The sequence below is a fragment of the Alosa sapidissima genome, chromosome 13 (genome assembly GCF_018492685.1).
Source record: "Alosa sapidissima isolate fAloSap1 chromosome 13, fAloSap1.pri, whole genome shotgun sequence".
In the NCBI taxonomy this organism is placed as follows: Eukaryota; Metazoa; Chordata; class Actinopteri; order Clupeiformes; family Clupeidae; genus Alosa; species Alosa sapidissima.
Window position 1 is genome coordinate 710,971 of NC_055969.1, and position 23,590 is coordinate 734,560.

At 40.3% G+C, this 23,590-nt stretch overlaps 2 protein-coding genes and 2 long non-coding RNA genes across 8 annotated transcripts in view; 1 reads left to right on the forward strand and 3 right to left on the reverse strand.

Annotated features, from left to right (window-relative positions):
• Window positions 1–5,209, reverse strand: part of LOC121679631 (transcription factor TFIIIB component B'' homolog) — a 198,423-nt gene extending 193,214 nt beyond the window's left edge. For all 4 annotated transcript variants that reach the window (XM_042058534.1, XM_042058535.1, XM_042058533.1 and 1 more), the window contains exons 1-2: window positions 5,078–5,209; window positions 2,973–3,190 (exon numbers count right to left, since the gene is read on the reverse strand). In XM_042058534.1, the coding sequence (XP_041914468.1) occupies window positions 2,973–3,184 (212 nt within the window). In that variant the 5' untranslated portion in view covers window positions 3,185–3,190; window positions 5,078–5,209. The remainder of the gene's footprint in view (window positions 1–2,972; window positions 3,191–5,077) is intronic.
• LOC121679654 lies at window positions 2,521–13,109 on the forward strand. Its single transcript, XR_006021371.1, has 3 exons — window positions 2,521–2,610; window positions 2,982–2,987; window positions 13,096–13,109. It is a non-coding gene; the product is annotated as an uncharacterized LOC121679654 (long non-coding RNA).
• Window positions 13,110–14,667: 1,558 nt separating this feature from the next.
• Window positions 14,668–22,814, reverse strand: LOC121679648. Its single transcript, XR_006021365.1, has 3 exons — window positions 22,436–22,814; window positions 15,505–15,564; window positions 14,668–14,959 (listed from the first exon to the last, which is right to left on the reverse strand). It is a non-coding gene; the product is annotated as an uncharacterized LOC121679648 (long non-coding RNA).
• Window positions 18,423–20,929, reverse strand: zgc:113019 (uncharacterized protein LOC550590 homolog). Of its 2 annotated transcripts, XM_042058548.1 has the most exons (4): window positions 20,503–20,929; window positions 19,905–20,087; window positions 19,522–19,799; window positions 18,423–19,215 (listed from the first exon to the last, which is right to left on the reverse strand). In XM_042058548.1, the coding sequence occupies exons 1-4, from the start codon at window positions 20,741–20,743 to the stop codon at window positions 18,760–18,762; spliced, it is 1,158 nt and encodes a 385-aa protein (XP_041914482.1). In that variant the 5' UTR covers window positions 20,744–20,929; the 3' UTR covers window positions 18,423–18,759. The 2 variants fall into 2 exon arrangements, with proteins under 2 accessions (XP_041914482.1, XP_041914481.1); XM_042058547.1 differs by having other exon boundaries at window positions 18,423–19,799.
• Window positions 22,815–23,590: the final 776 nt, after the last annotated feature.

The window sequence follows — 23,590 nt, forward strand, 5'->3', positions numbered from 1 at the left end:
TAAAGAACACCCCTGTTTCAAAGCGCCCACAATTTGCTAAAGGCTGACAGCCTGGTGGAAATTCCAAAACATTACTAACACAAAGCTTTCTCTTTCGAAACTCACTCCAATTTGGATTAACCCCGATTTCACTTGCAACAACAAAACAATTAACTTCCGCAACTGGAAAGATAGAGGCATTACTCATCTGCAACATGTTTTTTTCAATGGCAACTTCTCCACATAAGCGGACGTGGTCCAGAAATTTTGCATCACCGACAAAAACTTCCTACAATACCTACAGATTAAATCAGCAATTAAATCAGCTATCAAATCAACCACCAACACTCCAACGGTCAAGTTAGAACTCGCCACACATATCTCACAGCTAGTCAATACTCCATCCTCAAAAAACTACTATCCAAAATCCTCTATGTCTCCTCCCCTAAATGGTTTACCGTCAACCTGCAGTTTCCCTCTGTGCTGCTCTGGCCTCCAGAGGCTTAAGACTGGCTCCCTTGCGGGGTGGTTGGGTGGATGAGCTGGAGGGGGGTGTCTACTCAGAGGGAGGATATGCACCCAGAGGGACCTTTCTGCCACCACATCTCCACAGCCCTCCTCTTCCCCTGTGACTGCCAGGGCCAGCTCCACTCTGTACACCTCACGTTTTAATGCTCCTCATGCTAGATGTCCAACATTCACACCCCCATTCAAGAAAACAATAACTAAATCATCTAGGAATAGGGCCAGATGGGGTGCTCTGTGGAGGGCCTGAAGAGCCTTATGAGGTATGTTACCTCTTGTAACATACACTTCAGGTGGCTTTAAACACCATGTTCTATTTTCTACTGACTAACTTATGCATTTATCATGTATACAGACCTTACTGTTCTGTATACATGTACCCTAGGCAGATGAGTCAGGCCCTTGAGTCGTGGATCTGCTCGAGGTTTCTTCCTATATGCCTCTCCAATTCTAGGAAGTTTTTCCTCGCCCCTGTTACCCATGGGCCTTCTTTTCTTTTCTCTGATTGTCTAACATTCTGTAAAGCGCCATGAGACATGTGTAATGTTTTGGCGCTCCAAGTGAAATTAAATTGAAATTGAATTGAAATGGTGCTTTACAGAGTGTTAAAACATTCAATCCCTCTTTTCTGGCTGCGATTCCCAGGATCTCCTGCCCCATCTTTAAGTAATTTATTGTTCACACTTATTTAGGAGACACACTCTGTTTTTACTGTTCTTATTTGGTATCAAGCTGCTGCAGGTCAAGATTGGGGCAAAACCTAAATTTGTCCCTTTTTATATGTGAATAAATATATATGTGAATAACTGAAACTGAATCTGAATGTAATATTTCCAAGTATCATTACATTCATCTGATGGGTCCCCCAGGAAAGGCATAAACAGAAACAGGCTGATGACACACAGAAAAAATGTTTCCTCTACATTTATTTCAGCATGGCGGCCCCCACGGTTTAATTAATACCGCCACGGTATCAGAATCAGGGCAGACGCACATTTGCTTTTTAAATAATCCTGCGACGTATCCTCCCCTGCAGGCTGCCGCTCACTTTGCAATTTAACAATAAGTAGCCTAGCCTAAAACTAGTCAGAGGTTATTATGGCCCGTCCAGTTTCAGTTCACATATTATATATATTGTATTGATGTAGCCTATTTAAAGCATTAACTTTCTTCTCAGTGTTTCCTCTTCATTTAGCAGTGCCACTGCTTCAGAATTAGGGGAGACGCAAAATATTGTCCGGAAGCATAGTAGGCTAAATGCCCTCCGCTGGCTGCTGAAAATTGCAGTTTAAGAATAAACAGCAATGCTAATCCGAGGTACCTGTTTAGTTTTATTCCATAAATATATTGTTTTATAGACGCAGTGGCATGCGCTATCAAGAGCTTCCATGTGCTACGCATGTTTGTCAACATCGCAAAAACTAAAATTTTCGCACAATTTGGTGGAAAGGTGTAGCACAGGCCAAGGAAAACCCATTAATTTCTGTAGCCGATCGTATAAAGTATTTCCCATATCGTAGTCTATAGGCCTAAGCTCGCTCGCAACAACAGCAAAAATGAAACTGGAGAGGATGTCTCGGCGAAGACACCGTTGGTACATTAGATGCACACTCAATTGCGAATTGACGCAGTAAAAAAGCAACGACTGCTGGTAGTAACGAAGGTGAATTGCAAAACATTTCGTATGCACTTGCGGTGATGGCCTAGTAGGCCTAATGTGAATCGCGGACTATAAAGTAAAGGAGATTTGCACCAAATAAAGGCAGTGTTGTGGGTTGTGTTTTTACAACGTGTTGGCACAAAACTTAATTTCTGTCATAAACGAAGTAAGCTAAGCATTTCTCCATTGTCAACATATGAACTACCGGTTCAAGCGACAATGTGGTTTAACCCATTTACTCCTAAAATGCCTGCTAAAAACGCCTATAGAATCCTATGGCATTCTAGACTAAATAACCTTATTTCCTGAGGGTTTTCTGAAAACATACTAAAAATTGTCAATGTCTACCAAAATTTAATATCTAAGCCTCTGTAGCACCTAGAAACATGAAATAAAAAGCATGCTGCACTACGCAGCATCCAGCGGGAGGGTCAATGTTGCGCTACGTGACATGAGTCAGACAGAAGATGGGCCTGTCTTAGTTTCTGAATCCTGTCCCTCTCAAGTCAGGTTAGGCTAAATGTTGTGATTAGCAACTAGAATTTAAAAAAAACATACCGGGAGAGACTCCCAACCAGTTTTTTTCATACTAACCTTTTTTTTTCTGGGGGGGCGCTGCCGCCACTGTTAAAAAAAATCTAGCGGAAACACTGTAGAAAGGTACCATCAATGCAATTGTGGAATTAGTACCAAGTACCAGAGTTTTAAAGGAATTTTAACTGAATTTATGATGTACACAGCACATGACATGACCTAGGAACCTTCACACATCATTTAATCAATGTTATTTTCAAATGCATTGACTCACTGGCAAGAGGCAGCTGTCTCAGGCTTCTCTGTGTAACTCTTGCCTGCTTCAGTAAACAAAGGCTGTTCTTGTGCTGTTTCAGTCAGTTCTAAGCTCACAGAAGACTGTGAAGAAAAGTCTTGATTCTTCTGGGATGTGTCCTGAGAAGTAGTTGTCGATCGGTTTCCAGGCCGCACATTAGGCCGTACACTGATCCTGGATCTGCGAATCATTGTAATCTACAGGGTGGGGAAATAACTTCAATCAGCAAAATGATTATTGGTCTTCTTTACAAAGAAAAACATTTAAAAGGTACCAGCAATCGTGCTTCACGAAGTTCAAAGTTCATGAAATTTGACATGCAATATCACTTCCACATTTCCTGAAATTTTTGTCAATGGGGGCCACTAGAAGTCATAAATTTCATATCTCAGGAAAGGATTAAAGAGCAAATGTCAGATTAATCTTTAATTAGTCTAATGTTATTTACAGTGTAGAAAAATCAGTGAAGACATACACATTTTTGCATTATTACTCTAAATGCACTACGGAAAACATTTACAACCATTTCTATGACAACATTTACAGCTAGCATTTGAAAAGACAAATGAGTGATGAGATTTGTCTGTTAATTTAGGTAGTTTATTTACTTTAATTTAAGTTTGAGGGGTAATTTTACCTCCAGAGGGGCAAACAAGATGTGAACTGATCTTGTCATTTCACCATTCACACTAGTCACATGACATTGATACATTACATTACATTACATTACATTTGGCTGACACATTTTAACCAAAGCAACTAACAACGTGGTAAACAGTTTAAGTCTTAAAGCAATTCTCTCAACAATTCTAGGACAATTTAAAAAAGGTAGAGTACAGTAAGAATAAGTGCATCAGTGAGTGCTGTTTTTAAACAGTTGAGTGTCAGTTCAAGACAGGTGGTTAGTGCTAGGATCAGCAAGACTGGTTGTAAGTAGTGCTATGAGAGGAGATGTTCTCTGAAGAGCTGGGTCTTCAGGAGTTTTTTGAAAATGGAGAGGAATGTCCCTGCCCTTGTAGGACCTGGCAGTGCGTTCCACCAAAGAGGGACAACAGATTAGAAAAGTTTGGATTGGCCTGAGCGTACCGGTGGCAGAGCTAAACGTTGTTCGTCTGAGGAGCACAACAGTCTGGAGGTAGCGTATGTCTGTATAAGGGCATTGAAGTAGGAGGGAACCGGAGACTACTTTGTAGGCAAGCGTTAGAGCCTTGAATTTGATGCGGGCCACCATAGGTAGCCATGTGTAGGCAGCGGGGTAACATGTGCCCTTTTAGGTTGGTTGTAGACCAGGCACGCCGCAGCGTTCTGGATCATCTGAAGGGGTTTCACTGTGCAGGCTGGGAGACCTGTCAGGAGGGCGTTGCAGTAGTCAAGTCGTGAGATGACTATTGCCTGAACCAGGAGTTGGGTAGCATCTGCATATGATACATTTTAATCAAGACAACCTGGTTTGTTATTCTGAAGTGTAATTCCTTTCCTAAATGCAACAGAAACACTTCTGGGGAAAAAATGAAGTCACTGTGACCGATATGGGATTAAAGATACGTTCGATCAAACTGATTCGTTCGCGACCGACCCATCTCTACACGGAGGGAGTAGAAAGTTGGCTCTCTTTTGTTTGTACGTCAACAGAAGTGACGTTATCCAACATCGTTTAGAGCACCTTTAATCAAAATGTGAAGGGTCTCCTGATTTTAAAATGGAGCCCAGCCCTGACAAAATGCATTACTATTCACGCACAAATTCTGGATGCTTAAGAATAATATCGGCAGTCTCACAACACTTTTTGATCAAACCGGCAAGGCTAGGTAAGGATTATCCTGCAATGTTCTGCTAGTTTACCTGTGTCGACAAGACAGGTACACTGTCTAATATTAGGATTAATAGACGCCTTCTTGTTGTCTGTATAAGACAATCCAATAGAAGCTAGAGTAAGTTAAAAATTAAACCGACAATAATGAATAGTTAGCACGCTAGTAGCTAGGTTCAAAATAGGTTGCAAGGTATTACAAGATCATTCTGGGTCAATCCATTCGTCGATGCATATACTACTAAGAATAACAGTAATAGGAACGTCAACTCACCCTGGTATTGGCAAATAATAATAGTTACAATAAAGATGAGCTCGTGTCCACACGCCAACCCGATATCCTGTGAGTTAAACTCGTGTAAATAGAATAGTTCCGTTAGCGACAATAAGACTTCCGGTCAGTAAAAAATCCGCCAAAATAGAAGTAAAATGTCTTACTGCTGTCATCAGAGACTTTCTAATGAGACACAGCACTCAAAAACACCTCTTCCATAAAAATGCATGGGGTTAGTTTGTAACACCAATATGTTGTCTACACATATCCTGCCCCTTCTGTGGAAAAAAGTAGACAGGCTTGTTCGAGATGAACTTTATTTATTTTTATTTTTTTAATTGATGTTATCAAAGAGTAGGGGAGAGCGGGGTTAGATGTCACACGGGTAAGTTGTCACATGTGTTAGATCTCAGCCACTCAAGGGCACTGGTCAAACCTGAAATGAAATTGATCAGAATTAGTGTTAGAGGCCATCTATGTTGGAATTTAAAATGAAAGATACCTTGATGTGAGACAACTGTTAACTGTTTTTCATGTTTAAAAGTAAATTTTGAGACTTTCAGTCTTTTTCTTCTAACTCATTACACAATGGGTTGACAATAAAATTAGTACCATTTAAAAGTATAGAGAGAGAGCTACAATTCAGTTACCTTTCATAGCTACGCTAAAACATGTGGCTGCTGGCCATCAAAAGAGCTAGCAGCTAGCAATGTCAGTTGGGGTTGGTTGTCACATTTTTTGTGGGGGTTGTCACATGTTGGCCTATGGACTCTTCAGTATTTCATTATATCATCATTACCTTGGTTTCAATAGGAATTTAATCTAAGTAGTCTAAAAACCAACTTAAATCATAAAATACTAATGAAAAGAACATACTTGATGTTTCCTGTTCATGTTCTCAACGCATATGATGTATGTAGTTTTGCATTTCAATGAAATTAAACTTTTTACATTTTTTTAAGAATGTACCCATTTTTCATTTTTATCCCATTGGAATAACATTGGGAAAACTAATCCCATAGCGTGTGACAACCTACCCTGTGATGGGAATGGTTGTCACATTTGCGCAAGGTGCATTTGACAGCCCACATCCTTCTAACTGACTGGATTCAAGCAGATCAAGGTCCCTCCATTTGTACCTGACACATGAGGCTTCCTTTGTGTCCTGAAAGGGAATTTGTGCAGGACACGGTTTTTGTGGAAACTAATTTTAAGTAAAAAGTGTGACATCTAACCCCGCTCTCCCCTACTTAACTCATAGTCATATAACAATTTGTACAATATTTGCCATGAGGTACAATGACATGACATTAATCAAATTCAAAGTAAAATGATAAAACATAGGCCTACACATACATACATGGGCGGACTGGCTATCTGGCATGCCGGGCATTTTCCCGGTGGGCCGACGCACCTTTTGGGCCGATAGAATAGGCTATATATATATAATTGAATCATTTTGGCCAACGATCGGCCCAAAGGAAGGACAATCAGCGGCCCACTGGTTACATTTCCATATGTCGACTGATCCAATAACAGCTCACGTCAGGCCATGGGCGGACTGGCCATCTGTTATACCGGGCATTTTCCAGGTGGGCCGACGCACCTTCAGACCCGGCGGCAGACACAAATTCACGGACGGGCATTACACCTTTCCAGGGGGGGCACGGGAACTTAAATTGATCACGGTAGTTTAAGCTTACACTTGACAAAACATTCTAATATGAAAATGTAGATGTAAAATGGTGCAGCTCCTTTAATAGAGCCCCTGCGCAGGGATGGAGAGAGAGAAAGCGAGAGGGGTAGTAAAAAGTAGACGTGCTGTCGAGACTGGAGCTAGTCATATTCAAAATAATGCAAAAATAAATCCGCAGATAAAACCAAAATCCTCGTTCATTTGCTAACCACTTTCAGATAGAGTGTTAGGGAGTTAGCCCCGAAGTTACGGATAACTTCGGCCCTGGAGTGGTAACAAGCTCCCTGTTCTCCGACTAGGTCAGAAGAAAAAAACAGTAAAGGTTAACGCTATCAAACAAACCCAGAAACTACTAGGCCTACTTCTACAAACTACGATATGAGATATAGCCTACCTGCGAGCCGATAAGCTATATTTGGATGACAGGGGTTAGTGCAGAAGTGTGACAGGGGTTAGTGCATCGGATGACAGGGGTTAGTGCAGAAGTGAAGTAGACTGCGCCACGTAACCTCCTCTTCATTTAGGTGATGGGCTTACCTAATGTTCCTGATTGATTAGCTACGGAATAATACAGATTTTACAAGTTTTATTTGCTACTTGCTAGATTGACAAACGTATAATATAGGCCTACATTTAATAAGTGTTCAAAATCAATCTATGGGATTAGGGTTGGTTGGAGCAGCCAAGCTCGTCCAGGGCGGGCACAGATGACTTCCAGGATGGGCCTGGCCCCCCAAAGCCCCCCCATGCCGCCGGGACTGCGCACCTTTTGGGTCGATAGAATAGGCTATAGGCTATATATAATTGAATAATTTTGGCCAACGATCGGCCCAAAGGAAGGACAATCAGCGGCCCACTGGTTACATTTCCATATGTCGACTGATCCAATAACAGCTCACGTCAGGCCCACCCCTCGCATTTTGGCCCAGAGCCAGGATTTTGTGAGCCATCACCTGCGTGAAGCTGGCCCCCCATGTTATTCAAAAATGATTAAAAACACTGCTATTCGTTTGTGCTACGTTTGTGCCGGTTTGTGCTGTAAAAATGATCGTTTGTGCTGTTAAGGGTTTTAAGTAATTAAACTTTACATTTTCTGGCCAGTGACGTCACTCAGCCCCCCATACTTGTTCAAATTTCCCAAGTTCTATCTGCTATGTGCATGACATCAGTCCACACACACTGGCCAAATCGTCCCAAACAGTAGCCTACCAAATGTTTTTCCTGATCTGAGAAAACATAAGTGTAAGGAAGCTGTTTCTTGGGTTTATAGCTAAAGAGTAGCCTATTAATTTAGTCAACTTTAAGTGCTAAAAAGGCTACAAATGTACCTTTAGTTTTAGTTTACTGTCGTATGACTTTAATGTTTAAACATTATTTTGACAAACATACCAATTTAGCCTACCTTCTTGCCCATCTGAAATAACTCTATAGCTTTGCTGCCTCCTTCCTTTCCGTTTTTGCTGTTTGCAAAGTTTCATATCCACGGTGGCCTTGGAGACTTGGGTCAGCAACAAGTAGCCTATGTGCTGCTTGTGTGCACAATCCACTGTAATTCTGATGCATAAAATTATTGAAGAAATACATTTGTTTATTTTAGAGAGTATGGGCTACAGTGCAGTGATGAGTTATGGTAGGCCAACTTGGAGTGAATATACACACACACAGGGGAAATTATTTCTCGTAAGTCTCTCGTAGCCTACTCCGTAGCTGCCTGATAGTAGGCCTACGCACACTGCTGTGCACACCTGCAGATGCTACTGGCCGGAGAATGGAGTGGTGTTTCTCCACAGCTGCCGACTAATGGCCAGCAGGTTTATTCTGGTAGTGGTTGCAGTAATTCTGACGTTATGCACAAGCAACTGGTGTACTATAGAATCCTTGGCAGCACAAACAGCCACGTAAATAGTAGCACATCTTTTCTTTTCTCGGTTAAGATCAGCACGATACAGCTTCCCAGGAAAAAAAAAACTATTAAAAGTATACTTTTTGAAAGTGTACTAAGTACCGTTTGTACTTTTTTTGTCAAATCCAAGTGTAATTAAGTGTATTGAATTATGTATTAAGTTCAACTTAATACCAACTTGACTATACTTTGAGTGTAATTAGTGTGCTAAAATGGAACAACTTTTTTCAAACTTTAAGTGTTCTTAAGTACATTATACAAAAAGAGATTTTATGAGCATTCGAAACACAGTCGCAGTACAATTTTGTAACATCCCAAGTGTATTGGAAATGTACTTAAAAGGCATTACAGTATAACTAATAATAGTGTAGTAGTGTATTTTGAATACACTCTTATCCTCCTCATTTCTATTCATTTGGCATGCTTCTGTAATATTTTAAATTAACTTCAAATGTACTTCCTGACTATGTTAATAAAAGTATAGTCTTAAGATACTTTAAGCATTATAAAGGCATACAATTTAAGTATAATATTAGTGTGATTTAAAATTGTACTATTAGTACTCTCCTACCTATTCTGTTACATGACAAACTAGATGTACCGCATAGTGGTACAAAATATGACCGCCGCTCAGTCCTGGACATCCGTTCCGCGAAAATAAATCACACTTCAATTTGTCTCCATATTTTACTCCATCCCCCACTCTTGAAACCTTTGTGTATGCTTGTTTGGCATGCCTGTGTGTGTGTGTGCGGCTGCACAGAAAGTAGCCTACTGGTGCTGAAAAGGTGAATAGATTGTAGAATAGCCAAAGAAGATGTAGCATTGTTATAAAAACCTTTAAAATCTCTAAACAATCACAAGTAGGGCAGTTCATCACAGTTCATCCATTGCAACTGGATTGATGAAGGTCACTTACACCTGTAGGCTACATTGTATTTGGGAAAAGCAAAAGGTATCAGCATAATGTTATTTATTTATGTATGTATGTATGTATGTATGTATGTATGTATTTATAAACAAAAACATCTCTGTCAGTTCCATGCCGTTTTCAACAGCTATCAAAAACAAAGGTCATTTTTGGCTGGATGGATGTTTCTTCTTCTACATAAGATTTTAGTCATCTTTAGTTCATGTAATACTTTATTGTCAATGCACAAATTAAGTAACAGTAGTCTGAAACGAAATGCTGTTTTACAGCTAACCAGTGGTGCAAATAACTGACATATCCAAATGGGCCTTGATGAAATGCGTCGCTAGACTGTTCATACACATTTTAACGGGCCAAAGTTGAAGAGCTATTGTCCGTTATTGTTCGTGCAAATATAGGCTGATTCATGTTCCCTTGCATTGTGCAACTGAGGTCCATGGCTAGTCTGGCTTTCATCAGACCAAGCTCAATCTTTTAAGAAATCAAAAAATAAATAGCGGGCAGATCAGGCTGGGTTCACCCAGCCTAGTCCATAGGCACCCGATATTGTTTAATTTTCCGATTGAGATATACACGCTCTGGCTGTTCTAAATGCAAAAATGCATCAGGGAGTTATGACAAAACGGTAACTAACAAACTAGATCCTAATAGAAAGCTGTTAGCTTCCCTAAGCTACAGGTAGGATTATAAGGTAGGCCTATTTACAACATAAATTGTCAATAGGCTATGCTGGCGACACAAATAAAATCTCCTTTGGAAACCAATGGCTTACGCCTTACAGTATCAAGCGTACTTAAACTGCCATATCGTGGCGCAAAGTTGTAATAACATTCACGCAGCTCCATGAGTCAAGGAAAGCGCGAATGAAGTAGCCACTTCTAAATGGGACCAACTACACAGTAGCTTAAGGTGTGTTGCTAAAGCAGCCATAATGAAATGAAGGTGTCATTGTTTGGATACTTCACACACACGTGCTTTTTAATTTCACAGACTACAACTACCAAGCTGGAATCAAAGAACATCGATTCCCCTCTCACACCCTGCACGCACTTAAGGCGAGACACTACAGGTGAATAGGGTAAAATTTTTAACAAGCAGATATCACTATGAAACTTCCCCAGTTGATTACTTACATTAATATGAGAAAACTATGTATTACAAGTTTGCTGTAATTTAATGTTTACATATGCAAATTAGGCATTATCTAATTAAATATGCGCTAATTTGCATACATTTTAAGGCACGAAACCTGAGCATTGGATACAGCCAAGTTCAAAATTATGTTTTCATTGTGTTCAGATATTAGATGGGAAAACATTTACAGAGGGATTTATGAATATCTACTTTTGTTATCCTGTAAATCAGAAAATTATGTCACTAGCCTTAAAAAATCGCTTTTTTCCATGTTTTTAGGCATAAAATGTCATCTAAGTCAGGCTAGGAATAATATATCAACAAACCCCTCTGTAGAAATCTTCGACATATAGTTAGGCATAAATCCAGAAAGTTTGGTGTATGTACGAGCTTCTTAAGTGGAGTTATTGAGCTCAGAGTGTGAGCGGAAACTCATTTTGAGAAAACAGCCTTGAAAGACAGCCATTGAGATTCCATTCTCAGCCTAGACTCGCCTTTGAACTTTCGCGATTGGTTGCTGATACAAAGGAAGTGTCCATATATGGATCACATAGCGTGATACAGGAAAAACAGAGCTTTCTAACGGTAGTACACATGTTATGTTTTGGACCACGGTCGCGGGAGTGCATGCAAGGTTAGAATGCTAACTTTTGCTGAATTTAGGAGAAATATACAGGCGCGAGTAGACACAATATAATGAAATAAACACCTAAATGTGTAAATCGGACTTTTTTGTTGTAGTAGTGTGATAGAATACATGCTAAGGTAACATACTAGCTCAAAATCTCGAAATTGACCAGTGCATGAAAAAACGATGTTTTCACCTGCCGTGTCTCGCCTTAAAACAAAATAAACAGGCGTCTCAGTCTCACGCATGTATAGTCAAAACTGTATCAGACCGGTGTAACGTTGGTAAATCTTCCATTGCACAGAATGATTTTGTAGCACATGCAATAAATGACAGTCGAAAGATACAAACAGTGCTGCTATCAATTTGCTTGGTATAACCGCATTTATAGTTTTCTACAAATGCAATCAATCAAATGGGCCTCCATCACTCAACCAACGCTAACGGTAACATTATAGGTCCTTATTGATATTACAAGATTAACATGCCTGCAGTAAAAACCAAGCATGTCCGATAAACATCCTCAGATTTATTTCGGCTTCAAGAAGAAATGGGAATTACACTTCATGAACATCGTCCTATCCTTATTAGATGTTCGCTGCGGTAAATTACAGTCCTTGTAGGAAGCGTCCATTGTTTTTCCAACCCACTTTTAACTTCCAACAAAATTACGTCTCACTGCAACGATGCGCCATCTAGTGGACAAACGACTACTTATACTGAAAATGCAGCCATGATGATGATGATGAATATTTATTTTGGCTTTCTTTTAATCCTACTGAATTTGTAATTATGTATCGGCCGTTCTAATACCGATAGTATGTGGGTGCCTGTGTGTGTGCATGTGTATGTGTGCACCGCCATTTACAGGCCAATGAGTGTACAGTCACTAAATGTACACATAACCTAATTTTTTTAGACCCCCCCATGGATGAAATTCTACGAAACTTGGCATACCCCCAGAGAATGCCAGGTCAATCATACACATAAAATTTGGTGCAGTTCTGAACATCTTAACTGAAGATAGGGGCGATTAAAGCAGAATAATATTGCACTTTCATTTTTTACCGGGGGATGGGGGTGCAAATCACAAATGAGTGATTATGAACCAGGTTGATGTGGGCCCTTGAGACCAACATACCATAAAAGATTCTTCATCCTCAGTGCCACGGTTCAGGTAGTTATTTAGGAAAAACTGTTTTTTTTTGCGGTTCGGGGGGCCCAGCACGGGTGGGGGTGGGGGGGTGGTGGTCCCCGGGGACGAAATGAAATTTTTCCGTAAAAGTCTAGTGGGGCTACATACCCACCAAATTTCATGTACCCCGGTGGTTCGGTGTCCCGGGTATCAATGACCAAAAATTCAGGAAGTAGATGACGGGAAAAATTCTTGAATTGTGTGCATGTGTGCGTGTACAAGTTTATGTTTATGTGTGTGGGTGTGTGTGTGTGTGTATGTGTGTGCTTGTGTGTTTGCCTGCGTATGTGTGTTTGTGCATGTGCATGCATGCGTACATATGTCTACTGTGTGAGTATGTGTCATACGTATGATTACTGTAAATGTATGTGTATGCGTGTGTATCTGTTTATGCACATGTGTGCACATGAAATGGGTTAACATGACCCCTGGAGGCAAACATATGGAAAAAAATGGTCATCCTAGGCCCTACAGTTCTCAAGATATTCACAGAGAACTGTGTCTGCCCTACCCTCCTTTCGGGGGGTCCAGTCCAGCGGGGGGGCTACAGATCAAAACGAAAAATGACGGTTCCATGCTATCCATGTGGGGGCACATGCCCACCAAGTTTCGTGTACCCCGGTCTTTCAGTGTCCCGGGAATCCTTGTTGGTGTACGTCACTAAATGTACACATAAATTATTTTATTGTAAGGGCCCCCATGAACGGAAGTACACAAAACTTGGCATGCATTCGGAGGGTGTCATAATGATCCTACACTTTTAATTTCGTGCAGTTTTGACCTTGTCAGCCAGAGATATTGTGATGAAAACACCAAATTTTTTGCTTTTTAATTTTTAACTAGGTGGCACTATACATGAAATAAGTGGTAATGGGATGGGTTGACATGCCCCCTTAAGACCAACATACATAAAAAAGATGGACCTCCTAGGCCCTACGGTTCTCGAGATATTCACAGAAAACTGTCTCCGGCCACCTACAGGCCAGTTGGTGTATAGTAACATAAATTAATTTATTGTGTGGCCCCCCATGAACGGAATTCCACAAAACTTGGCGTGCATACAGAGGGTGTCATAATGATCATACACTTCCAATTTCGTGCAGTTTTGACTATGTTAGGTCACAGATACCTTCAATTACAACACCTCATTTTTACTTTTTTGTGTTTAACTAGGTGGCGCTATACATGAAATGAGTGGTTATGGAATGGGTTGACATGGCCCCTTGAGATCAACATACAAAAAAAATTTGGTCCTCCTAAACCCCACGGTTTTCGAGATATTCACAGAAAACTGTGTCTGCCCTACCCTCCTTTCGGGGGGTCCAGTCAAGCGGGGGGGTTACAGATCAAAACGAAAAACGATGGTTCCATGCTATCCATGTGGGGTTACATGCCCACCAAGTTTCGTGTACCCCGGTCTTTCAGTGTCCTGGGACTCATTGACGGAAATTTGGGCATGAGAAAAAAATAAATAAATAAATAAAAAATAAAAAATCTGACTAAACCTATATGACCGCCGCTTCGCTGCGCGGCGGTCATAATTACACTTTGATTATGAGAAAAACATTTTATTGACATGAATGAAAACAAAACATAATATTCATCCATAACAAAAGTAAAACATTTTTCTGAAAGTTATGGATCTCTTGAGTATATCTTTTCAAGTTGGATGTGGTAACGCGATAAAACATGCATTTGGGCGTATTATATTATTTCACATGCATAGATTTTTCGAGCGGCTGTTTGGAGCGCTGGTCAGATTCCTCCTCGCTCGCAGCATTTTCTTCCATGCTTGGGGAGCAGTTTCCTCTGAGTGCGCACGCGCAGAGAGAATTTGTGCGCACACATTTAATATCTATGTGTGTGAAATAATATATAATATAATACACCCGAATGCATGTTTCATCGCGCAAGTGCTTTTTGCCACTATTGTGTCGCGATACTCTACAGCCTCATTGGTAGACCATCAATTCAAAAAGCAGATTTCATAAAAAACAAAAGTTGTTTACCCTCCTAGGTGAGAGAATTTGCCCTCTAAGCTTGAAATTGTTTACTGGAGACCCAGCCTACAAGCCAACAACTTAACAGTCTAACATGGCTAAATTTGTAATGCATGATCATTTATTGCTTATTTGTTTGCAAAGTCTTCTGGCCCAGAAAGAAAACCATGGTGGTTACGGATCATGGCTGAGGAGGAAAGGTACAGCTGGTAGAGTTGTGCAGTGAGTGAACTTCCCTCCCAACACTGAGATGTGGTGGCAAAGGCTGTGGTAGCTAGCTTCCTTACTAGCACACCATCTTCCAGTCCAAGATGCATAAAGTTTTCGGTGGCAACCCGGGGCTGGACAGCAGTCAAATGCATTGACCTTGGTATTAGAGAATTTGTCTCTGTTGTCTGTGAACAGAAAGAAGATGGACAACATTTTACAAGATAAACAATATTTTACACAGAAATCCATTGGCAATGATGAGATTAATACAGATTATCTGTACCTATTTGCCATTTACTTTTTATGGGTCAAATTGATATTGACACCATCTGTTTGCCATCCTGGTATGGGTAGACCTGGCCAGGTAGTCTTTCCTTAAAGCGTTGTGCACTTTGGCACCAATATGAGTGCAACCACCCTGTTTTCTGCATTTGATTACCTTAGATTCCTTTGTTTCCAATACAACCGTATTATCGTTTTCGGGTCAAATGGCATTTTAAATGGGAGTCGTAGGGGCACTAGCCTATTATTTTGATGCATGAATCAAAATCATCATGTATCAAAATAGTTCTGCCCCTACGACTCCCATTCAAAATGGCATTTGACCCAGAAACGACAACACAGTCAAGCTTAATGGTGGCGTACATTCACAAAAAGACCCTAGGTTGCATTTTGGCTTGAGTTATGCTTTAAGAGTAATGGGACAAGGTCCTGGATGAAGAATATTTACCTTTACTGCTGATTATTTGAGGCGTTCAGACATCTCGGTTTCAAAACTGTCCAGGAACACCTGTAAAAATATAGTTAGAGCTACAGATTAAAACTAGGTAAATTACAAACACTACCATGAAATGAACTTGAATGCTCTGTCAAACACAAATAATTTAAAAAAATCTAAATCTATCGCATAAACCAAGGCATAATATCAATCATGTAGCCTAAGCTTCATAGCACTAACTTAGTAGAACACCAGGTTTAATTCCCCCTCTAATATCAATTGTGGAAAAAAACGTTCCACTTCATAAAATGCATGTAATTAAGTGTGCTTGCAAAGCAGCACACTTATTGTTCTTCTTAAGTTTTATTATTATTAAGTGTGCTTGCAAAGCAGCACACTTATTGTTCTTCTTAAGTTTTATTATTATTATTTTTATTATTATTTTTCCCGTCTCCCTAATTTTTTGTCAGCCCTAGCGCCTAGGCCCTTTGAGACAGAGACATGGTTCCAACTTTAAAACGTCCGGTCTGTACCGGTGTAAGTTGGTCGCGAAGATGACGTCAGGTGGGCGTGCCGTTCGTCCGCCATATTGGATTGAACAGAAAGCGAAACTAAATTTTCACAGGTCACAAATTTGGTCCGAACGCCACGAAACTTGACGTACATTATCCTTGGACCAAGCCTCACAAATGTTAGCGGAAGGATTTTTGATTTTCGAAAGCGTTTGCCCGTCACAGCCAAACGAAATCGGCGGCGAAGCTCCGAAAAAGGAAGTCGTCCATATCTCAGAAACACTGTCACATATCGATACCAAATTTTGTATATGAACTGGGGACTCCAGTGTGAGGGTGCATAGGCAAAAAAAAAAAAAAAAAAAAAAAAAAAAAAAGAAATATTCCAAAAGTTTCCATCATTTGGCAAACCACCCACACGGGTATTTGGTAACTCACACCATTCACCTTTTATCACAATGCCTTCCATGTATGCACAATGTCTCCAGGCAACCTTGCCCAATCATGAAACCCTTGCTCTGCCATGGGATAGTATGGACTTACGAACTGAAATAGCAAGGAGAACAGTAGCTATATATAGCTTACATAATAGAGTTGTTTTCACATTGACGGTATTCAAATTACATTTTTCTTTATTGTTACATATCATGATGGGAGAGTATTATTAAAAATGTTACAAGTATGCAAATTCATATGTTTACGGGAAATTAGGTTTTACTGGGTTGTTTTGTTGTAAAGACATGCAAGGCATTCTGGGCCATGTAATAGACAAACAGTGGTCGGCAGCGTTAACTTGATTTCCTGTATTAATATGAATAGGTGTTTCTGTAAACCTAGAAACAATAAACAGCTATCTCTGTTACAAAAACGAGCTGGTAATCGCTCGTTGAAGAGGGAACTATGATAAAAAGATTGTTTTCCTAAAAGCATGGAGTTGACGAAAGAATAAACAAGCAATGTCACGTTAATGTTAAATAGCCTACCTATCTGAACACTAGGTGGCAACGTTGTATTACATTTCACTAGTGTAGCCTACTTGAAATTCGAACTTGTGTGAGATTCACAAGTAAGGAAGGTGCAAATATTATGTAATTTATCATGGGAAATTATTGAAAATGTTATTTCTTGTTTATTCTTGCAAACCACACACATCCATTCAGAATCACACGTACACATTTAATACTGAAAGACTATCATTTCGTTTATTTGATGTCGCCTAGCAACACAGCCTTCAGAGCAAAGATTCTAGAACAGGGCTTCAGAGAGACACGTTTTGAGTTTGTGGCCAAGAACCTAAAATATTGGTTTCCATGTGCTGGATGGTGTGCATCCTTTATGAAAGTAAGTGTTTTATACAGTTAACGTTACAGACATGAGTCATGTTGTAGTGGTCAACATAAATGTGCCCCTTCTGTTATTAGAATGCTAAGCGGAGAAGCATGCTAAGCAGAGATTTAGTATCATTCATTTCTTGTGTGGCTAGCTATAGGGAGGAGATGTATGTTGCTAATTGGGATTTATGTTGTTTAGCGTAATGCCATGGTCATTTGATATGAGATACTTGCACTCGTAACTTCGTCACGTGTAACTTTAGGACTGCTATTTTTCTTACTAACAGTAATTCACGAAGCACTTTAGCCCTAAAAGTACAGTAGCACCTACGTCTGTGACAGCTTAAGGGAAATTGCTTTGTAGGCATAACTAAGGGATGCCGTCATTTGCCGCCACTACACACAAGATGCCTCCACACCGCAGACCTCAAGAGTTATGGCTGTCAAATCTCCTAACACTGTAACAGTCCCACAAGTAAGAGGGCAAAAGAGAGCGAGGAAGAGGACCACAGAACATAAAGAGAATACGTGGTGCGTGTGCCAAGGGCCTGAGGAACTGGATGACATGGTTGCGTGTGACAACGAGAACTGTGCGACGCAGTGGTTCCACCTTTCCTGTGTTGGACTTGATGCAACCACTGCAGCAGGTGACTCCTGGTTTTGTGATGCATGTCTGTAGTAGCTGTCCAAAGACATATATTGTATATTATATATTCTATATTATTAAATATTGTTATATTATTATATTAGATTGTATATTATATTATTGTATATTATTATATATTGTATAGATACCTTTATTTATACATTTTAAGAAATGTATATTCATTATTATTATATAACAAAATGGAAATCCCATTTTTAATTGTATCTGTTATTGTTTACTATAATTATAATTTGCACTACCTCCATTTTTTATTTGTATCTGTTATTGTTTATTTAATTTGCACTACCTCCATTTTCTATGTGTCCATTGTTGTTGTTTTATAGATGCCTATTTATTAATAGTATTTAACATTTTTTATAAAAACATAGTATTTGTTATTGTTATAAGAAATTGCACTACATTTTCTATGCGTCCATTTTTTATTTGTAAGCTTTTACCTTCAAGCATTCCAACTGCACTGCACCGTTCTGCACTGCACTGTGTTCTCAAGTTGCACTACTTGCAAATAAACACTGAAAAACATCTGATTGTCTGACACCTCTTGCTTTTGGGTATAGATGCAACAGAAACTTATGGCTGAAAACCACTTACTTGTTAGATGTTAGCTTAGAGTATATTGTCAGTACAAATAAATTGTCAATTCAATATTGATCAACATTCTTTGTGTTAATACAGTACTGCAGAAACAGCAGAATGAAGTTGTTGAAACCAATTTTAAAGTTAACCAATAATGATAAGGGAGAAACCAGATGCACATTTATTTCAGCACAACACTAGGGCTCATGTTTGTCAGAGCACAACATACAGACACAATCTTATCAAGAAATGTCATGTCTTCATCCTTGCACGGCAACACCATGTGAATAGGTACTTTAGCTGACAAAATGGTGTACTTGTTGCGGACGGTTCCGATCACCCTTTCCACATGAATTCGGAGGTGGGCAATTTTTCTTGTGCTCTCCACGTCTCTTGCATCCAGCTGACAGCGTCCTTTTGTGAAAGCTGGGATCTTTACTTCGGCACACATAAGTCCCACACTGTCCTGTATGTCAAAGCCGCGGTCAGCCAACACCAAATCCCCAGGTAACAGTTTGTCCAGAATCCCACAGTTATCAGTTACGTGCTTATCACTGACACGTCCCCCCCATCCCTTGGAAATGAAAGAAATTGAGCCCTGTGGTGTAATACCAATGAGGAACTTCATAGTTGTGTTGTGTTTGTAGTGGGAATATGACTGAGCTTGAGCTTTAAGATTTGATGGTCTCTGTATAAATATTTCAAAACAGTCCAGAATAACAGCAACACGCTTCCCAAAGGCCTCCACAAACTGATGGGGCATAGTTGCATGCAACGCATCTCGCCCTGGCCAGTTAATCAAAGGGCTGGTGCGTGCATGCAGAACATTTATGGTGTCGCTGAACGTTTTGGAAACAGTTTTTCTGTCTACAAAAAAGAGGTGGGCAATGTGTTGTATAGGTAAGTTTAGTCTAAGGCGCATGAGGGTCAGGAAAAGCATCTGAAAAGGTGACAGTACTTTACTACTCTGTGTCATGTACGGTCCAACACAGGCTAGAACACCCATGACAACTTCAAGGTGTGGAAGTCCAGTGTAGTATTTCACTTTGACGTTGTCATCCTTCAGGAAATGTTCATCCATTTTTCTCTGGCCAAGCTCACATTTCAGGGTCCTGTTCTCTTCCAGCAGCCGGTTGATTTCAGCACGCCGGCGCTGACAGAAGTCACATTCTGTCAGCAGTGTCTGGTCAGCTCCATCCTCTGCTGGTGCTGGTGTCTCCACTGTGGATCAAATAAGGAAATATTTTAGCTAAATGTGCATCATGCAGCTGAAACAGCAACAAAAGCAATATAAGGTCTTGTATCTGCTGGCTCTGTAAGGCTTACCTGGTGGAACAAGGTCATCAATAACTGTCTCATCCATCGCAGGTGTACTGTCAGTCCTTTGCCGTTTTCTCTTTTCCTGTCTCTCATAGCGTGCAGTCTTTGTGGCCTTCATCTCAGTGTGGCCCAAGTGTCGTGATGGTGCCCAATCCGGATGCGAGTTGTACATTTCATTTGCTGGTTTTCCTGGTAACACAATTTAAAATTATTATCCATAGCAGAAGTGTTGAACACATATAGAACCATAATGTTATCAAAGATCCTTAATATACATATTATTATATTATATGATTACATTACATTACAAGACGGCTGGTAAGTGCTAGGATCAGCAAGACTTGTAAGTGGTGCTATGAGAGATGTTGTTCTCTAAAGAGCTGAGTCTTCAGGAGTTTTTTGAAAATGGAGAGGGATGTCCCTGCCCTTGTAGGAACTGGCAGTGTGTTCTACCGAAGAGGATGAAATGCTATATCAAATGTTATATCAACCAACGAGGATGAAATGCTATATCAACCGTCTCTGGGCGCGCATTCATGCATGTATGTGGTGTCGCGGTTGAAGGAAAGAAACAATGTAGGCTATAAAAATATCTTTAACTTACCAGAATGAAAATGCAGGGAACACACTCTCATCGACATCGGGATACTGTGGAAAGTTATGTTCGGTCGTCTTACAGCCGCGATCCAAGCGAGCCGACGACTCTTCGTTATCTCTGACACTTGGTCTCCGTGGTTGCGCCTCCAGGCAGGAAAGCGGTGGAAAGTTAACCCATTTTCTATCTTTTTCCCTTGGCGATCATGTGTTGCGCTGTTACAGCCCACAATACAGCAACGGTTTACCATGGTTGAAATCAAGTTAAGGTGAAATTAATCAAATTAAAACACGGCTGAGAGGGAGTATAGCAGGCAGTAGTCATAGGCAGTAGTCTGAGTAGCGGTAAAGGAGGCAATCAACATGGCGGCCACGCAAAGTAATTACGTCATGACGCCCACACCCTATAACACCACCAACAGGCAAAACTAGCCTACTCATTGTCAACATGTACATGAAATGTAACGTTTCATGTGAATCAAATTAAAATGTTTTCTTTGCAAACGTAGGCATAGGCGTATGGTGACATATTAATTTAATAATGCTGCTGTGTGAATCACGGTAAGCGTGCAGGAAGTGGCCACTTCTTAATGGGACCCACTGTATGGAAGTGGGCTAAGTAAAATAGAGATGTTTTAAATAAGATAAGGTTAATCAGAATTCTACGATATGCCCGCTTGACAACGGCAGAGATAGAACTGGCCTTTGGCCATAGCAACCATCCATTTAGAACGACTGGCCTTCATAGCAACCAAAGATCTGAGCTATGTTGCAATGTGAGGCAAAGTATAGAACGGTGATGAAACATACAGCGGCAGGTCAAGAAATATAGTGCAATGTAGACAGTAGTATACAGTTGATTTACAGACGGTGGTTTAGAGTAATATGAAGTATTCCTTTATTCTGAGATAGGCTACATCAATAGGCTCTCAAAACAACCCCAGGCTCACAAAACAATCCCAAACAGACATAAGGTCTTTATAGAGCAAATCCATATAGATTATTTGTCAAATAAACCAGTAAAACATAATTTGTGGGATGGAATATATAACATTCACACTCATAGCTCATATTTTTTTTTTAAATAAATCAGTGAAAAAGTATCCTGACAAACAAGCAGCTTTTTAATGCCTTGGTCATATTTCATAATTTCAATTCCTCTGTAGGTTACCTGATAGCCCAGTTTGAGAGGCGCAAGACGCGTGACATTATTTATTTTTTGCAGCCAATCACTGCTGTCATTTTATTTTATTGATTTGATCTCAGTCATAGAAGCTAAATTCGAAGGCAGGCCAAAGGTAAAATCCAACGAATCGCATTCAACCCGCAAGGCAATAGTTGAATAGAGCTTTTGAGGTATTGCCACTGCTCCAACACTGAAAGGCACTGTTAGAATGCTTGGATCAAGCCAGGTTCAGCATAGCGTATGTCACTGTCTGGACCAGGGCAAGCACACTTTCGCAGTTCCCGCCAGAAATGCAGTCTAGTTTGTCCTGTAGACTCATTTTAAAAGATGTCTCCACGATTAAAGAAAAAAACAGCTACAATGTCATTAGCATGCCTAATGAATGTGAAGTGTGACTAGCCTAGCACCATCCTCCTTTCTGTGAGTTAACTTAGTCTAGCCTACACTATAATATTAAAGAACATTGGTGAACTTTAGGCAAACGTTGCTTAATAAAGAACACACTTTCTTCCATCATAGTTTGTCTAACGTTAGTGCTAGCCAACGCTTGTCAATAATCCCACAAACACAAAGCGTAACGTTAGTTTTCTTCTTGATAGGGATCTGGTCGACCTGGCATTGCTAGCTTGTACTAGCAAGGATAAAAACAAACTCTTGAAAGATTGCTAAGCCATCAATTTAACTTCTCCAAAGACTACCGAAGGTCATAAAGAGTAAGCTACATCAGAATCATTTAACAATATGCTTTGGGACTCACCTGATAACGAATAACTTGGCACTTTAGATCCAACTGGCTTCAGCCCTTGTTATCTCATATGACGAGTCCTTCTGGCTCTGTAGGACCAACGTCTCTGGCATGACTAGAATTTATGGTATCTTTAATTTGGACAAACCTGTAACCTTATACGGACCGTAAACGTATGCATTTTCTGGTCTCTACAGTCCATCTGTCTTGCAAATAAAGTTACAAGCATAGACTGTATAAAATAACGTTAATGTTTGCTCACACCACGTTTTGCTCGAAAGCTGCACAGATCCGCCCACTCCATTTCAAATTCAAACAACCATGTTATTGGTCAACTGGACTGCCTACATTTAACTGTGTTGCCTATAAATTTAAAGGAGAATTCCGGTGTGATATTGACCTAAAGTGTATTGAAACATGATACCGAGTGTGAACGTATGTCTCATAGCCCATCTCGGCTTGTCCCCTGCACTCCAAAATCTGGCGCTAGTTAGCCGATGCTACCAACAGCTTTTTCAATAGTGGTGTTTCGGCATCGGGCTAGCCATGCAAATAAATCACTGTTTTACACCCATTTACGAGGCTCAATGTATCTCCACACTTCATTGGTAGACTTCCGAGGGCCCTGACATTTAAAACGAGACATTGAGAACTTTGAAAAAGCACTGGTAGTTTACTTACAAGACGATTTATACAGACAGTACCTTCACAAAGTTTAGCGTTTGCAGCCATCTTGAATTTAGTCACGATAAGTCGAGCAACGAGTAAGAATGAACCAAGGGGGCAGGCGAATTCCCGGAAGTAGAAGAATCGACGTAGGCTGAAGGGACCACCTCTCTGCTAACTCCCATAGAAGTCCATTCATTCTAGGATTTTTTTGAAATACCATAACTTCATATAACATATATTCTGTGCCGATATTGTAGCTTCTGTGTAATCCACATAAACACTACAAAGGCAAAACAGACTCCACTACCTCGTCCGTAACGTTGGTTACCCGTAAGAAGAATGGTTAGCTTGTTCGGTTGGAGGGAAGCTAGCTTTGACGTAATCTCTCTTTCGCGCCGTAGGGAGATAACCGCATAGCTGCCAACTCTCACGCATTGGCCGTGAGACACACGCATTTGATTAGTTTCACACACTCACACGCCACACCCACGATTTCTC

Excerpts from the sequence above, each read along its gene's own strand:
- zgc:113019 (XM_042058547.1), bottom strand. The coding sequence starts at position 20,743 with ATGGTAAACCGTTGCTGTATTGTGGGCTGTAACAGCGCAACACATGAT. Across the intron at positions 20,088-20,502 it reads TTCCCTGCATTTTCATTCTG|GAAAACCAGCAAATGAAATG; the intron begins GTAAGTTAAAGA and ends TTGTGTTACCAG. Across the intron at positions 19,800-19,904 it reads TGATGACCTTGTTCCACCAG|TGGAGACACCAGCACCAGCA; the intron begins GTAAGCCTTACA and ends TTTGATCCACAG.